General features: G+C 41.5%; 2 protein-coding genes across 9 annotated transcripts in view; both read left to right on the top strand.

The window, feature by feature from the left end:
• Fam172a (family with sequence similarity 172 member A) overlaps window positions 1–18,573 on the top strand; it is a 374,184-nt gene that overhangs the window by 262,611 nt on the left and 93,000 nt on the right. For 4 of the 8 annotated variants that reach the window (XM_040729035.1, XM_040729036.1, XM_040729031.1 and 1 more), the window contains one exon: window positions 17,828–17,908. The exons of the other annotated variants lie outside the window; for them this stretch is intronic. In XM_040729035.1, the coding sequence (XP_040584969.1) occupies window positions 17,828–17,908 (81 nt within the window). The remainder of the gene's footprint in view (window positions 1–17,827; window positions 17,909–18,573) is intronic. 8 annotated transcript variants of the gene reach the window in all.
• Pou5f2 (POU domain class 5, transcription factor 2) lies at window positions 4,460–8,908 on the top strand. Its single transcript, XM_040729039.1, has one exon. The coding sequence runs from the start codon at window positions 6,622–6,624 to the stop codon at window positions 7,627–7,629; it is 1,008 nt and encodes a 335-aa protein (XP_040584973.1). The 5' UTR covers window positions 4,460–6,621; the 3' UTR covers window positions 7,630–8,908.

The following is an 18,573-nucleotide window of genomic DNA, read 5'->3' as shown; positions in this document are numbered from 1 at the left end:
CTAAAGTCTTATATTTAATTCTAACAAAGGGAAAACTATAACCATAACTATCTGTCTTCAACTCCATCAAAGACCACAGAAGAATAGTATATAAACTCTAGAAAAGACAGAGACATTCACTACCTGGACAGTCAACCAAAGTTCTTCTGTTAATTGGTATGTCCATAGGCCACAGAGAATACCCTTCAGGGATTTTCATACAGAGAGAAGATGTTTCTACCACATAAACAGAATAAAAAACTAGAAACATATATAGAAAAGACTTCTGATTTGATTTTAAAAGGTAAGACTTCATCAGCTACTGTCTTACACACCATCCTAGAACCTCCATCCAGTGACAGACGGAAGCAGAGGCAGACACCCACAGCTAAACACTGAACTGAACTCCTGGAACCCAGTGACAGGGAGGAGTGATGAGCAAAGGGGTCAAGACTGAACTGGTGAAACACAGAGAAACAGCTGACCTGAACAAGGGGGAGATCTTGGATCCCAGACTGATGGCTGAGAGGCCAGCATGGGACTGCTCCAGACCCCCTGAATGTGGGTGTCAGTGAGGAGACCTAGGCAATCTATGGGGCTTTGGGTAGTAGATCAGTATTTATTCCTGGCACACAAATGGACTTTGGGCACCCATCCCACAATGAGGGATGCTCTTTCAATCTGGACACTTTGGGGAGGGCCTGGGCCCTCCCCAGAATGAAATGACAGACTCCAGAGATCCCCCATGGAGGGCCTTACCTTCCTGGGGAATGGAGTGGGGATTGGGTGGGGGGTTGGTGGGGTGGGGGGGAGTGGGCATGGAGGGGAGAGAGAACTGGGACTGACATGGGAAACAAGCTTGTTTCTAATTTAAATATATAATAAGAAAAAGTGTTTAAAAGAAAACAAAAATGCTTTGTCAACTGACAGGAAGGGACCCAGCAGAAATTATAGTACCTTTAACTAATGAGGAAGTTTCCTCCTTATGGAAAGATAATGAATATTGGCAAAGAGCTTGCAGTAACCTTTTGGGAATGATTAGCAGCAATTATCCCAAAAGTGAGAGAATCAAATTCATAAAGAAAATGATTTGAATCCTTCCACACATTGTAAGAAAAACACCAGTCTCTGGAGTCCCTACATTCTACACTGATGCAAGCAAGTCAGGGTATGACAGCCTTTCAACCTCCCTGCTTCTGGGTTGGCCAGACAGATACTCTAGGCCTTACCCAAAGTTGGTTGTCCCTACACTGCTGTGAGACTTTGGGTGACTGTCCAGGTGGCCTGCTGTTTCTGTCTTCACTGTACCTTTTGGAAGCTGCTCGCCTGCACTTCCTGCCTACCCTAGTATTGTTATCCTCCTTCTCAGGTCTTTGATGAGGTTGAAGATTAGATTGTCACAATTATTGTTCTCTCTTCATAGATAGAAATATTAGATACAAGACTTAAGCTTTCCAACTTAGGACAACTCTGTAACAATCTCTGTGTTGCCTTTACCCGAGGACTGGATATGTGGTTCTTGCCATTTGCCCTAGTTGCTTCGCCGGCAATAGGTCTTAAGTGTGTTTGTTCTCACATTTCCTTCCCCTAGTGCATGCTTGATGCTTGCTGTCTTTGTATATAGTTTTGTATCAAGTCTAAATCTTTAGACTAAAAGGGGAATTGTAGTGATCCACCCCACCTGCACCTGTTGCACTGACCACGCCCATTTAGGCGTGGTTACAGTTGTGGATGTGACCAGGAAGGCTAGGTCTGAGGTCCCAGTCCCCAGTGCTCTCAATCTTGGTTCTGGTCAGGTCACGGAGAGCAGCCTGGGTGTGGATCCTTGGAGCTGGAATTTATGGGTCATCGATTTCTTATGTAAGTGACTTCTCCCTGAATAAAATTAACCTATATTCAACCAAGTCCCATGTATCTTAATCTGTGCTTTTACACAATCCTAATTTCACTTTTTAGATCTGGAAGACTGTTCTGTGACTAGTTCTCTGAATCTTTTCTCCAGTACTTGCTTGCTGCTTGGCCATTCTGGGTATTGTGGGCCTGTATCTGCCTTTCTAAAGGAAAGTGTACAAATGTCCTGGTGTCTCACAAATGCTAAGTCACTTGATATCTGCCCAGTGGGAAAAATAAAAGACCAGCACAACTCATTCTACCGTGCTTTTCTCTGTCCAGCTTTGGCATAATTCTTGACTTGCTCTGATAATTTAGCTAGATTCAAATAATATTGGTTTATTGGTGATATTGCTAAAAAAATTCTAAGCTTCTCATGTACTCTGTGTTTGCTGGCATACACCGCTTGCACAAAGTAACTGGTCCGTTGATTTCAGTAGTCATACATACACTCTGGCTTTGTTAACAACAGTATGGCGTTAAATTAATGACAGCTACCCTCAAAAGCAGTTGGTTTTTTGTTGAACTTACTGTCCTCAGAACAGTATGGATAGCTTATGAAGACATTAACACATTGCTTGGCATATGCATACAAATTAAGCTGTATCACAATCTCAGAAAGGTTCCATGTCTCCCAGCTGGAAAGCAACCACATAGAAAACCAGCTAATTGTTTAGGGCAATAATGTATCTGAAAGTTCAGGTGGGAGGAAGATGGGCTACATCCTACAAGCTTATTTATTACCAAATTCTCTTCTACCCTCTACTGGTTCTCAACCAGCAATTATGTTTGCTTTCTCGGAATAAGATATTTAAAGAAAACTCAAGAATACTAGTGCTCATATTGTGTGTATTTGCATTTCCACCTAAAACACCTTTTTCAGAGCACTACCCTTAATTACAAAGAAAGGATGTAACTTCTCTTGAGTAAGTTCCCCTGACCTGGCCTTTTGACTGTCTAGTTTCTCTTCTCCCTCATTCAGATAATAAATACCTAAGAGCTTGAGGCCTCATGCTTCTTACACCTTCCCTGAAATTCCCATGGATAAACACGGCCCGATTCTTACATCATAGTCTAATCACTTATGAAGATGTCCCATATTTGGTGAAAGTGATAGGTTAGGCTCCAAAGCTCTTTGGCCCAAGCAGCGCTGGTTGTCTTAGGTATTCCCATACTTGCTACCTCTGGTCTCTATTTTGCCAACCAAATACACTACTTCTTATTTCCTCTGATCATACTATTTCCATCATGCATTAAATATACAAATGAGATACAACTGAGTAATTTTAAAACTCATCAAGTGAATATAGCCTCACTTGTAAATGTATTGTTTTTAGCTACTTTGTTTTAACTCATTTAATACAATTAAGCTTAGTTCAAATCTATTTGAACTCATCTTTTTTTTCCCCAATTCACTAAAATGTTTCTATTCAACTATTGATTTTAAACACCTAATGAATCTTTTCTCTCTGGTTCTCATGTGCAAATAAGGTGGGTTTTTTTTCTATGCAAACCTTAATGTATAATTGTGCTGCCTCTCCTTTATCTCTCTTTTGATACACCTTAGCAGACACTGGTTGCTTTGTGAGTTGGGGGGAGGGGCATGCATGTATACGTGGAAAGAATAGATATCAGTGCAACTATTCCTTAGTATAATTCTTGACATTGTAAGGTGGAGTTCAGAGACTTCAGAGACTGTTATTCACTTCGGGCAAACTGGAAGTCTTTTCAGTGCTGATGCTGCACGGGCTCGCTTGTTTAACAGCTAGTTGACACTTCTTCTTCTGGCACCACAAAAACAAATGAATAAATAACCATCTCTTCTCTTTGTACTGTGGGTGCCAGCAGTGACTGAGACAAGCATCTGACCCTTCGCCCAGACTTATTCTAGCAGAAACTGTTAAACTTCAAATAAATCAGATACACAGTCTGTGGATATGGCAGGCGATTTGCTGATTCACAACTTCAAGGTCATACCTACTGTCTTAGTTAAGGTTTCTACTGCTGTAAAGAGACACCATGACCACAACAACTCTTGTAAGTAAAAAAAAAAAACAAAAAACAAAAACATGTAATTTGGGTGACTTACATTTTCAAATGTTTAGACCATTATCATCATGGTGCAACATAGTGGTGTCCAGACAGATGGTGCTGGAGAAGGAACTGGGAGTCCTACATTTTTACTCACAGGCAACAGGAAGTAGTCTGAGACACTGGGCATAGCCTGAGCATATAGAAGACTTCAAAGCCCACCTCTATAATGACACACTTCCTCCAACAAGGCCTTACCCATCCCAACAAAGCCATATCTCCTAATAATGCTACTCTCTTTGGGGGCCATTTTCTTTCAAGCCACCACATCTACAATTTCTTTTAGCTTTGAGTCTGATTGTCTCAAAGTGCTCCCCTCATCTTGAGAGGATTATATGGCAAGTCCCTTGTTGTAATATAAAAGATGAAAAGATGAGAGCATCATGAGATCAAGCTTCTTATTGATACATTGGCATTACTTCATGATCAGCATCATAAAAGTTGACACTCAGCAAAAGTTTATTGTGCATTATGTTAGTTAGGTTGCTCTTATGTTCTAGACTGATTCCTCCATGAATGTCCTTAAATCAAAGAGATGGAGACATAAAAGAATTGTTGATGTCTATTCCAATAATGAAGTAAACTCTGACTAACTATGACAGGAGTACTACCAAAGTAACCTCTTTTCTTCCTGGGGTAGGACCTCCATGAGGGGCTATCAAACCTGAGTGTTATAGTTAACCAGAGGTGCAACACATTTCTTTTATTCACTGATCACCTTTTGTGTGCCAGGTACTATAGTACACACTGTAAAAAAAACAGCATACAGTGGACGCATAGACAAATACTTACTAGCTAGCAGACTGTGCGAAGGCCAAAATAAAATAGAAGAGAGGGAAAAGCAGAGTAGCAGGGGCTGTGCTCTCTGTTTGCTGAGAGTAACCAGGGATATCCTTTTCTAGTGAGAATATCTGAGCAGGCTCCTAAACATTAAAGACACTAAGAAGTAGGAAGATCACCTCAGTGGGAGGGGCACACAGGGTGCAGATGATATTTGGGGAAAACAGCCGGTTTCTTCTTGACCATGAAGTAAGACTGGGAAGAAGAGGATGTGGTGAATGGACCACGTTGTGTAAAGTCTGTGAGCAGCCCTCACTGTGGGCCTAGAGAAGAGAGGCTCCAGCTTTGGAGATGCTTGAAGAGTAAAGTGATGTCATTAGGTTTTCTCTGATTATTTCAGATTGGGATTGATTTGGTTTTGCTTTTAGAAATTTATCTATAAAAGCAGTATGAAAGATTAACCTAAGGGAGAAGTAGAAGAAACTGACTTTCAAGCCAATTATTAAATTAAATAAATAAGGAGAGCATGGCAGAGACAGTAAGTTCCAGTCTTTCGAAAGGCCTGCTATCCAGTTTCTGATGCCTTGTCAATACGAGAGAGTTGACAGCTCTCAAGTTTACACTTAGGTGTCTGAGTTACGATCACATCATTGGGCAGCCCTGTGGCCTCTGGAGGAGAAGCAGAAAACTAATTAAATTTGGGCCAGCAGAAATGCAGATGTGGAAATCAGAAAGCAAGTGAGGAAGAGCTGGCGGATACTCCCATACACAGTTTTAAAGGAGGAGCGGAAAGGAGACATATTCTCGACAGGCACTTCAGCGAACATTAGTAGAATGTGGATTTTGACAGGGCTATTGGGTTTGATTCTTGGAAGGCTATCCGTGACCACACAATGGTCAGTTTCAGTAGACATGTCTAGAGAGAGAGCTGTGTTGTAGTTGGCTTAAAGAATGAAAGAAAGGGCATGAGGCTGAGGTCTTCCACCAAAGACAACTTTGTCCTCTTTGGAAGCTTTGGACCTACCGGATTATTCTCCTTCATTCCTTCCTTCCTTCCCTTTCCCCACTTGGGGCCTGTGTTTGGGCTTGCGATAGGGGGATTATAGAAAAACAAATGATGTTTGTATCTGTGGTGGGAGAGAGACCAGGGACAGAAGAGCCTGGTGTTGATGAGTCGGAATACAAGGAACATTCTCAGTGGCCAGCTGCAGGTCAGGTAATCCCACAATCCTGTCTCCAGAAGGGGAAAAAAAAAGATGAGAGTTTGTTATCGAGCGAATAAGCTTGGAATGGGAAGACAGTGAAGGAGTGGAGTGTGGCGGCACACTGTGAATGTAGGTCGAGAATCTGAGGCAGTAAACTGACCCTAGTTAGAAACTGAAGCGCGTATGCCCAAATTTCTTCAAGCATAGGGACGGAAGATATGCACAGAAGCAACGGTTGACATAGTAAACATGGAGTAGTTAATGAATGACCAGATACTGTAAGCAAGTCCTGTAATGTAGGTGGCTAATTAGTATTTGTGAAGCCAAGATGGTGGTTTGGAGAGCGTGAGGTGACAGGGACACCTGAGTTTCTGAGAGCTCAAAGGTAATGCTTGGACCCCATTCAAGGGTAGGATCCAGGTAGTGAGTGACTGAGGGACCTGACTGTTTGGAGGTAAAAGGTCCTGACTGGTACCAAGTTAAGCGTTAAAAGCAACAGGCAGGACAAGAGGCTCGATGTTCAACCCTAAGGACACAGTAAGTTACCAGTGTCTCTTGCTTGTATAGCTGTCTCCGCCCACTGGGGGCGGGGCTCGAGGACGAGGCTGGTAGCTGTTTGGAAGCCTCGAGAGCCATCAGTTCCTACCAGACTCTTGCTGGGGGTGCTGTCCACCCCATGGCTGGGCGCAGGTCTTCAAACGTCTACCCCCTCCCAGGCAATAGTGGTGGCCTAGAAGGGCCGGTGCCCATGCGAGTTGACCCTCCAACCTGGTTGAGCAGTCAAATAGCTACAGGCAGGTTAATGGTGAGGCCGAGTATCGGACCAGGCATCTGTCCAGGCCCTGAGGTGTGGGAAGTGCCTCTGGGTCCCTCACCTTATGAATTCCGAGGCGGCGGGATAGCACCCTATGTCACTGGTGAGGCAAGGGCCTGGTCCCAGAGTTCCTCTCAGGACGCCTGCCCAGGACCCTACATAGCCCTGAGATACATGCCAAATTTGGCACTGCCAGAGGACGTTTCGGCCATACAGAAAGAGATGGAGCAGCTGGCCAAGGAGCTGAGACAGAAGAGGATGACCCTGGGGTACTCACAGGCCGATGTGGGGTTCGCTGTAGGAGCTATGTTTGGGAAGGTTCTCAGCCAGACGACCATATGCCGTTTTGAGGCCCAGCAGCTCAGTCTCGCCAACATGTGGAAGCTGCGACCCCTGCTGAAAATGTGGCTTGAGGAAGTAGATGAGAAGAACCTTCTGGGCATATGCAGAATGGAGATGATCCTGCAGCAGGCCCGGAAGCGGAGACGTGCTAGCAGAGAGAGACGCATTGGGAGCAATCTGGAGAAACTGTTCTTGCAGTGTCCAGAGCCCACGCCCCAGCAAATCAGCTATATTGCTGGGCGCCTCCGGCTGCAGAAGGACCTGGTCCAAGTGTGGTTTTCTAACCGGAGCCAGATGGGCAGTTGGCCAAGCAATGACACCTCCCGGAGGGAGGATGTGGGGGCCATTGGGCCTCCCTTCCCAGGGCCGCCAGCATGCTTTCCCCTGGCACCAGGGCTCCGTTTTGATTTTCCCCACTATGGGGGGTCATGTCTTACACCCCTATACTCCTCTCCCCCATTTCCTGTGCGAGGAGCCTTTCTGTCTGCCCCAGTCACCACTCTGGGCCTCCCCAGGCTGTCGAGCTGAGGGGCCTACCCTGCAAGGGGAATATCAGAGAATAGAGGGGAGGGGGCTTGTTTCCCAGGTTCTAGCCTTCAGTTCTCTGCCTAAAGAATTTAAACAACCTCGGGGAGAGGGCGGGAGTTCCTTCAGTGGGGTGGGAGGGAAGTTAAAGCATATCACTAGCTTCATTTTGTTTCTACCTTTGTTTATCCCTGGGGTTGGCATTGCAATATATCTGTGGCTTCAACGTTTTGGTTTTTTTATTATTATTAATTAAAGACATGTCCATTGTTCCTTATTGTTTCAGGAATCACAAAGAGTTTATTTCTTTATAAGCAAAATATAAAATTAAAAATGCAAGTCACAGAAAACTACTACACCAGTGTTTATTCAAAAAAAAAAACAGAACTTTGCACAAACACGAAATCCAGGATAACAGTTACTCCTGGGAAAGGCCTGGAAGTTGAAGGGTAGCACAAAGCCCTTTCAGACACTTTTCACGAAGTGTTTATCGGATCTGAGAGTTCTGGGAGAGCTGCTTGGGTCTCTCAGGTGTAGAATCATATCATTAGCAAATAGAGGTATTTGCTTCTTGCAAGGCCTCTTTCCCAGTTCGCCTTTTCACTTCCAGTCAGTGTGGGTGGACATGAGGGTCTAAGCTCGGTTCTCAGCCTTCTCCAGGGATACGCGCCCTGGCCTTCTTGCTTACCCTGACTGACATTGATGACCTAAACCTGTTTGTTACTAAGGTTGGCAATCTGGACCACTCCAGACCTCAACCCCAGTTCTCTCTAAGTCCATAGAGCTCTCTTTGGTCTTTGGTAATACTCTTTGTTTTGAGCTGAGACCTGCTTTTAGGATCATGCTTGTAATCGTTCCCTGGTTGGTTGAATAGTGGTGGCCAGGTACTGTTCTTACAATCCACACTTGGCCCCACAAAACTGTTTCCCAGCAGGCACGGAAAACCCTTCTTTCTCCAACCTTTTCCCCAACGATTTTTTTCAAGTTTTCCACTTTCATTCTGATCAATTACTAATCTTCCTGTTTGGGGCTAGGGAACATTGTTCAAGGACAGAGCATGCTAAGGCCCTGGGTTTGACTCCAGCATCCAAAACAAGAAAAATTGAATCTCTTTGCCTTTTGATTTTCGACTGCAAACCTGCACACTGGTGTATTAAAGCTCCGTCCCTGTGTGTAACTGGGGTGAAGGCTTCTGCTTGTTCCTTCTTGTGCCCTGCTGCTTCGTCTGCATCAATATTCCAAAGGATTTCTCTAGGGTTTGTTCGTTTTTGTTTTTCAAAACAGGTTTCTCTGTGTGGCCTCATCTGTCCTGGAACTCAGTCTATAGACCAGGCTGGCCTCAAACTCAGAAATCCACCTGCCTCCTCTGCCTCTGCCTCTGCCTCTGCCTCTGCCTCTGCCTCTGCCTCTGCCTCTGCCTCTGCCTCTGCCTCTCTCCTGAGTGCTGGGATGAAAGATGAGTGCCACTACCTCTGACTATCCAGGGTATCTTCAAAGATCACACCTTTATTACTTTTATTTTGCACTTTGTTTTCTGAGTTAACTTTGGGTTTTATTTGTATTTATGGCCTTTTCCTTGTTTCTTCTGGTCCTTTTCATTAATTCTTTTTTCTAATGTGTTTTTGGAACAAATACTTGGTTTACATGGTGTTTTCTTGTGTTGTTTTGTTCTGTTTTGTGGTGCCTATTGGAGAGGTGCCTCTGTGGAGCCAAAAGTAGAAGCCAGGACAAACCACATTGTCAACTGGTTCCTCAGTTCCATGCCTGATTTTATCAGCACACACTGGTCAGGTAGACCTAATGCCTCTAGTTAGTATTTTCTTCCTCATTGTAGAAACTGATACTTCACTAGTAACTAGCATGCCTGGTTAAGTTTGTCTTAATTGTAAATTCAGTTTATACAACTAAATTATATTCAAAATGTGCAACCATGCTACCATCCTATTCCAGTGTATTCTAAATGTCAACTCTGTAGCAGTACCCACTAACTCCTTTCCTCCTAACCCAAGCCCATCTGCTCTGTGTCTATCAATTTGTGTATTCTAGATACTTGTTTTAGTAGATTCATCTCGTTTCTCCCTATGTCTGGATTATTTCATGTGGCACACTTTTGAGGCTTGTATATGTTGCATATTTGTCAGAATTAATTCCTTTTCATGACTGGACAATATTCCTCTGCATAAATACTCTATGTGTTGTGCATCCTCAGCACTATGGTTATTCTAGCCTCTGTATACCGAGAATACTGTTGTGGTACAGAGTTGTAGTAAAGAATCTATTAAATACCTGTTTTCAGTTCTCTTACAGAAATACCTAGAAATGCAATTGCTGAGTAAGGTGTTCTATTAATTTCTTTATTTTCTTTTAATAACATTGTTATTATTTCCTTGAGAATTTCATTCAATGTATCGTTCATATTCATCCCTAGGCTCCACCTCCTCCCTGATACATCCCCATCTCTCTGCCCACCTTACTTTGTTTTCTCCCAATCTGTCTTTTCTTACCCGATCTAGTCTAGTTCAGGTTGCCCAGATTGTGTTGCATGTGGTCAGCCCACCTGAGGTCACATCATCAAAGAAAACTGATTCTCCTTCTCCCAGCAGCTATTGAATATCAGTGGCTCATCAGCCAGGGCTCAGGGCTTACCTGGCTCCCTCCAGGCTGGGACTTTCTCTGCCTTGAGCTTGCATGGGTCTTGTCATGCTGTCACAAGCACTGTGAATTCACATGTGCATATGCCCTGCTAGGAAGTCCAGAGGACACTGTTTCCTTGTAGTCGTCCACGGCCACTGGCTCTTACTGTCGTTCCCCATGCCACCTCTTCCACAAGGACCGCTGAGCCTTTGGTTTAGACTAGATGTCCCATTTAGAGATGAGCTCTCTGCAGTCTCTCACTCACTCTGCTTGCTGGCCAGTTGTGGGTCTTTGTTAACTACCGGCTGTTGCAGGCATCTTAACTTCTTCAGACACTGCCAAAGGCCTTCCTCAGCAGATGTGCCATTTGTATGCCCTCTAGGAACGTGTTAGGCTTCAGTTTCTTCATATTCCTGCCAACAAGTGTTACCCCCTTACATTTCTCCCATTGTACCCATTTTAGGCGATGTGAAGTGACAGTCCATTGTGGTTTATATTAACATTTCTCCAATGAATGATATTGCACAAATGATACTGAGCTTCTTTTCATATGTTAATTGTCCATTTGTTTTTTCTCTTCTTTAAGGAAATGTTGATTTGATTATTTTGCCCATTTTTAAATTGGTATGTCTTTCTTTACATATTATAGATTTTAAAACCTTTATCAGATATCCAATTTGCAAACATATTCTTTCATTCTCTGGATTGTCCTTGTCCTCTTCATATTGTCATTTTGATGCACAAAAGTCTTTAATTTGATGTGACCTGGTTAAATATACAAGATATGATGAAATTACAGTAGTTTATACAGTATGATGGGGAAAAATCACAGAAATAAAAATTGGACTCCTGGGTTCATTGGAATGCAAATTGATGTTACTGCCATAAAAGGCTGTCAGATAATTCACATGAAAACTTTTTAATTGTTCTGTGACCTATTATTTTAACATGTAAGAATATTTATGAGAAGATACTTATGTGCATATGTAAAATTTTTCAGAGATAAGAATTAGTATTACAATCGTGTATTTGTTATTATTTTGACACAGATCTCACTATGTAGCCCAGGTTACCTTTGAACTTGGATTATACTTGTCCCATCACACTCAGCCCTAAGAAATGTTTTTTCTCTCTTTTTAACTGAAAATGGATTTTTATAATATATATTCTGATCATGTTTTCCCACCCACAACTCCTCCCAGAGCCTCCCTACCCACCCAAATCCACAGCTCCCCTCATTAACAATCAAATATCACCAACAAGAAAAAACAATGATAGAAGCCAGGCAATGGTGGCACATGCCTTTAATCCCAGCACTCGGGAGGCAGAGGCAGGCAGATCTCTGTGAGTTCGAGGCCAGGCTGGACCGACAGCCTCCAAAACAATACAGAGAAACCCTGTCTCGTAAAACCAAAAGAAAAAAAGAAAAAAGAAAAAACAATGATAGACTAGGACAGAACAAGCAAGCAGAAAAATAGACAAAATGCACAGAAATATATACAGACACAGAGACTCACGCATTTGGTCATATGAAAATCCCACAAAAACACAAAATTGGAAACCATAATATATAAGCAACAGGTAAGATTAAAGAAATACCCAGATAAAGCATTATAAGACAGAAAACCTCCAAAACTACCATTGACTTCATTTTATGTTGACTATCTGCTGCTGAGCATAGGGCCTGCCCTTGAGTGCGGTTTGTGTACCCATTGAGACTCCATTGGAGAAAACTAGCTTGTCCTTTTCTCTTGAGAGAGATCAGTTGTCAATTGGAGATAGCTTACGGTTCAGGGATGGGGACTCGTGTCCACTTCTGCCTTGGACCTGTGCTGTCCCCGTGAATGCATCCGCGGTCTCTGTGTGTTTTTCTGTTTGTAGTTCTGTTGTTTCTGAAAGACCTTGTTTCCTTGGTGTCTTGCATCTCTATTGACTCCTACAGTCTGTCCACCTTCTCATCTGCAATGTTCCCTAAGCTCCAAAGGGAGGGAATTGATAGAGACATCCCATTTAGGACGTAGTGTTCCAAGTTGTTACTCTGCACATCGTGTCCAGTTGTCTACTACAAGAGGAAGTTTCTCTGATGGTGGCTGAGCAAGACACTGATATGTGAGTATAATGGAATGAATGGTTATGTTCTCTTAGCAGAATAGTAGCATTTGGTTTCCCCCAGGTCTGTGGCACATGTTAGTCTCAGGTTCCTGAGAAGAGTGTCTGGTGTGGATCGTGTCCCACTGAATGGCCTTCAATTGAGACAAGAGTGGTTGGTGACTCCCACAACTGTGGTGTCACTGTTGCCCGGCCTGTCGTTCAGGCGAGTCACCATTGTAGACAGAAGGCTTTGTAGCTATTGTGGTGCTTCACTTTCTCCTCTGATAGTGTGCAGAGTAACTTCCTATACCATGAATACTGCTCAGCAGGGGTGACGAGGTAGACACTTACTGATAGTGTGCAGAGTAACTTCCTATACCATGAATACTGCTCAGCAGGGGTGACGAGGTAGACACTTACTCAACGTTTCTGTACTCAGCGAGACTTGTGGGTGTTGTCTTTGGCAACAGATTGTGACTGTCAGTTTGTGGATAGAAACCAACAGCCTTGGCAGTGTCTGGATTGTCTGGGAGTTCCCATGGGACTTCTTTGGCCAACAGCTCAGTTAGATGTAATCCATCCTGGCAATGGAGTTTTCACTTAATTGCAAGAAATGCCCATTTGGGACTGTGTCTACCCTGTTTTTGTTTTTGGGTTGTTTTTTTTTTCCTTTGGTGACTCTATTTATATTTCTTTCATATGTGTATATATTTTAAGAGACTTCTAGTGTAATAGGTTTCTCTCAAAGGGCCTTTAGTTTTCGATATCCTTCCAGATACTCCTTTCCTTACCCTTCTCTTCCCTCCCCAACTCCATTTAATCTTCTTTTCCTAGTCTCATCTCCCACCCCTATCCATCTATAAGTATCTATTCTATTTGTTCTTCCTTGGGAGATCCTTCCCTCCCTATGAATCCCTTATTCTATACCTATCCTCTGTAGTTACAGGGATTGTAGACTTAACAGCTAACATACACATATAAGTAAATGCATGCTAAATATTTGGGGTTTGGAGGGGTGATGCTGGGTTACCTCATTCACATGTTTTTTCTAGCTCCATCCATTTGCCTGCTAATTTCATGATTTTATTTTTTAAATAGCTTGGTAATATGCCATTGTGTAAATAGTACCACATTTTCTTTATCCATTCATCCACTGACAAACATCAGGCTGTTTTCAGTTTCTAGCTGTTATGAATAGAGCAGCAATGAACATGAATGAGCAAACATCTCTGTAGTAAGTTGTAGAGTCCTGTGGGTATGTGCCCAGGAGTGGTATAGCTAGATCTTGAGGTAGATCTGTTTCCAGCTTCCTGAGGAACTACCACACTGATTTTTATAGTGGCTGTGCACGTTTGCACCACCAGCAGTAGTAGCTAAGTGTTACCTTTCTCCACATCCTGGTCAGAAGGAGATGTCATTTTTTTATTCATTTTGAATATTTTTAGTGGGGTATTATGAAATCTCACAGTATTTTGATTTGCATTTTGCTGATGACTGAAGATGTAGAGCATTTCTGCAAGTGTTTCTCAGCCATTTGCGTTTCCTCTTTTTGAATTCTCTGTTTAGATCTGTACCCCATTTTTATTGTATTATTTGTTTTCTTGATGTCCAGGTGTTTTAGTTCTTTGTATACTTTGGATGTCTAGTGGAAAAAAATCTTTTCCCATGTTGTTCCCTGCAGTTCTGTTTGAATGATGCTGTCCTTTGCATTACAGAAGTTTTTCAGTGTCATAGGACCCATTGGCTAATTGTTGTTCTTAGTACCTGTGCTATTTGGTGCATTCAAAATTATTCCCCACTTTCTCTTCTATCAAATTCAGTGTATTTGATCTTTCTGAAGTTAAATTTTATGCAGGTAATAAATATGGATCTGTTTGAATACAGATATCGAGTTTGTTCTGCACCATTTGTTAAAGAAGCTGTCTTTTTCCAGTGTGTATTTCTTGCTTCTTTATCAATATCAGGTGTCTATAAGTGTGTAGACTTATGTCTGGATCTTCAGTTCTATTCTGTTGATTTGTGTGTCTGTTTTTATATCAATATCATGCTGTTTTTATTACTATATCTCTGCAGTGCAATTTGAGATTAGAGATGGTGATATATCCCGCAGGTAGTTTATTAACCAGGATTTTTTTATGCTCTCCTTGGCTTTTTGTGTGTTTGATTATAAACTGTAAATTTTCCATTTAATTTCTGTGAAGAATTGTGTTTAAATTTTGATTGGGAGTACCTTGAATCTGAAGATTGTTAGGACTGCCATTTTCAGTGTATTAAACCTACGGATTGTGAGCACAACGGATCTCTCCATCTTCTGATATCTTCTTCAGTTTCTTTCCCTAGTGTGTTAAAGTTTTTATCACACAACTCTTTCACTTTGCTGGAAGTGTTTGTTAGATGTAGATGTCTGCTTTACTATTTTAGGGTCTTTGTATAAATTCATATTGTCTCTAAATAAAGATAATTTTACTTCTTTTATTTGTATCCCCTTGATCTCCTTCAATTATTGTTTTAGCTAAGAAATAAAGTATTATATTGAGTATATATAGAAAGAGTGGACATCCTTGTCTTTTTCCTCGATTTTTTGTGTAGATACTTTGATTTTTCCCTTTGTTTGGGTTTCTGTCAACTGCTGGTTTGCTAGGAATATCCTTTATTATTTTGGGGCATATCTCTTGTGTCCCTAGTCCCTCCAGGACTTTTACTATGAAGGAATGTAGATGATCTTGTGTTTTTTGTCTTTCAGTCTTTTTATGTGGTGGGTTACATATATGAATATATGTATATATATCCCAACAACTACATTTGAAGAAAACCTGTACAAAATTTAACGATCCAGAATATACCTTTACCCCAGTCATCTTTTCTGTAAAATAATAATTTCTCATTATAAAGTATTTCTTAAAAGAATAAATGTACCTTTTCATTTTTTCTTGCATTTTTATTTCCTTAAAAGACATTTCTCTAAACAGGAGAAATACATATCCCTATATACACATACTCATATATCTAGTATATTAGGGGTTAGAAGACATAGCTAAAGATTAAGATTGTAGGGATATATGAAAAAAAGCAAATGCCCATTAATTCAAGAGTGTGGTGTTGCTCAGGAAGTCCAGATAGCTGCCATAAGTCTGTTTTCTTATACACCATGGTAATTTATAATTACTGTCTGTGTATTTATATACCTTGTGTGGCTAACCTGTATAATATAACCCAAACCATACCTGTGTTTCAGAATGTATATTTTCAGTTTTAAATAGTATTCAAAAATACAAAACTCCACTCTCAACACAGAACCTGCCATAGTTGTCGTATTTATAGCAACAACAAAGACATACTAATGAGAGCTATGGATTTGTAAGTTTAAAAGCAGGGTCAGTTTGTGGGATTACATCTCCATCCAGCTGAAACCATCCTGGTACTCAGTAGAACCCTTAAATCAAGCCCTGGTGACATCAGAGAAGAGCAGCTCTACACGAAGCCCAGGGAGAAGCTCTGTGAATGGCTGCTGTAGGTTGCTGGCCACTCTACCACCTCTCTAAAGGTAGAAGACTGCTGTGAATTCTGTGCACAATTAGCTGCTTTGGCTTGAACTTGGACATCTTGGGCTTCCCTCCTCCTGTCTTCCAACAAAATGACAACGTAAAACTGATTTTACTTACTGCTGTTTACTCTCCCACTGCCACTCTGCCAAAGTTGACCCTGGAAACATCGGGGCCTTCCGATACAGAAGTCGCTACATTTCAAATCCATTCTTTCTAAAACTTTACAGCTTGTTTGCCATCCCTTCTGCAAGGGAATAACTACAGTTTCCCAATTAGTCCTCTTTTTCCGTTTAGCATTTTATTTTATTTTAGTGCTGGGACCTTTCCTAGTACTGGATACAGTTGCCAGGGCAATATTATGACATATATGTATTTAATTTGATTTATTGTTTTAGAATGGATGACAATATACAAATTTAAAATTCCTACTGATTGAGTAAAGTCTTTTTTATTTAACAGAATTGGAGGTTTTATTAAAGATATTTTTAGAGGCTTAGTCACAATGGTTAAGAGAACGAGAGGCACTCAAAGACAGTTGCCCTCTGTTGTTTTTGTAGTGGTCATACAAACTATTTGAGTAGTTTTGTTTCTCTGTAATTTTTTATTTATTCTTTGAGAACTTCATACAAGTATACCGTCATTTTTGTCATCTGCACCCGTGTTCCCACGCCCAAGTCCCCAACACATTCTGCTCCCAACTTCATGTCTTCTTCTTTTATTATTTTATAATCTACTGAATCCAATTTAAAATCCTAATATAAATCTTTTTAGGTGAAAGCCAGTCTGTGTTGGTATGATGTTGTATAAGACTATTAAACAAAATATCCTGGAATAAGTGGCTTAAACATCAGAAACCTGTCCCATACTGTTCTGGAGTGCGGATATGAGGTCTAGGTGCAGGCATGGTTAGTTAGTTTATTCTTTCTGAGGGGACGAGGAGAAGATCTATCCCAGGGTTGTCTCCTTGGCATCTTTATTATCTTCATCTTTGTGTGATGTTGTGAGTCTCATGTGTTTGGTCTACTCTCATGATCTCCTTTAGCTGCACTGTCTGCACTGTCTGTAAAAAGCCTATCTCTGAACATAGTCATACTCTGGGATTAATACCTCAGCATATGAATTTTTGCATATCCCATTCCTCCCATAAATGAGCTAAAATTTAAACTAAATTGAGATATTTTTACATAGTCACACAATAAATGATTTATTACTTGGGGTATGTATACATATACATCACATATGTATAAGCATTTCTTTCTGGGTTTCAGTATGGGTTTAATAACTTATTGAAGCTGTTACTTTAAGCAAGTTACCTCATTCAAGAACTTTAGTTTGTATCTGTCAATAAACAGGATAAAATTGGTAAGAATAAATTTGGATACTGTTGAAAGAAATCTTCAGGAAATTCATCTCGCTTAGCATTCAATAATTGTTTCTTCATGATGTTGCTTTCACAGTTTACCTATGCTTTGCTTATAGCTCACAAAAATCATTCTTTCGCATCTCTGTAAACTGGCAAGCATTTAACAACTGGCAGCCCAGACTAACTAAGAGAGCATAGTCATTAGTCTCAGTTGCCAGAAAACTTTCTTAATGCAGAATTTCATTGCTGGTGATAATGACTGAAATAAAAGTATAAAACTGAGTATGATGGCACAGGCCTTTAATCCCTGAACTAAGGATGGTGAGGCATGCAGACCTCTGTTCAAGGCCAGCTTGAACTGCATATTGAGTTCCAGGTCAGCCAGCACTACAAAGTGAGGCTGTCTCAAAGGGCGGGGGGGGGGGGGAGATTTATAAAAATCTGTTTCCTTACTTGACAACTAGGTGATGGGACAAATGAATGTTTTCACTTGAAGGATTCAGATTGAACCTTTCTGAAAACCACGTAGCATTATGTAGCTTAAATAAATGATCTCTTTTGTTTCTAGTCTACAACTACATAATATGCACAAGTAAGAACAAAACAACACACCTAGGATTGATACCAGAGACTAGTGACGGCAGAGCAGGTGAGGCACCCCTCAGACTGTGAGCAGCTTCTTTATCAGCTGCTTCTGGTTTCCTCCTCCCAGAGACAAGCTTGATCCTCCCATTGTTAATGCAGTCTCTTCATTGAATGCTGCTATCATGTAAATGTAGAAAAGTCCAGATGTTCTCCAAAGTCTGCATAGTAAAGTTTTGGTCTCCGCCTTGATCCGCTGTGAGGAGGTGGTGCCTTTAGGAATTGGGACATAATAGAAGCACTTTCCATTTATTTGGGGGCATACCCTTGAAGGGACAATGGGACCTGGCCCTCCCCTTGGATGGTTTGTATTCTGGACATGAGAGGAATGCTTTTGCTACACCACATACCCCTGCCACTATGAGCTGCTTCACCCAAAGCCACAAACCAGTAGGACCAACTGAACTCTTCAAAATAGTGAGCCCACATCAACCTTTCTCCTTATAAATTGGTTATCTCAGGTATTTTTTACAGTAACAAATTTGACCAGGTAAAATAGCCACACACTCTCAGGCTTTTCTAAGATCTGCTGCTATTCCAGCTTGCTAGAGCTGTCAAGGTACTTCATAGTAGATGGCTTAAAACAGAGGCTATTGTCCCTGAAGACTGGAAGTCTGAAATGAATGTATGTAAAGGACTGGTTCTCTGGCAAGCAGTAAAGCAAGCATGTCT

This window comes from Mesocricetus auratus, unplaced genomic scaffold (genome assembly GCF_017639785.1).
Source record: "Mesocricetus auratus isolate SY011 unplaced genomic scaffold, BCM_Maur_2.0 Super-Scaffold_100020, whole genome shotgun sequence".
NCBI classification, from domain to species: Eukaryota; Metazoa; Chordata; class Mammalia; order Rodentia; family Cricetidae; genus Mesocricetus; species Mesocricetus auratus.
The sequence above is the reverse complement of the archived record's forward strand: the minus strand, read 5'-3'. Positions and strand labels throughout refer to the sequence as shown.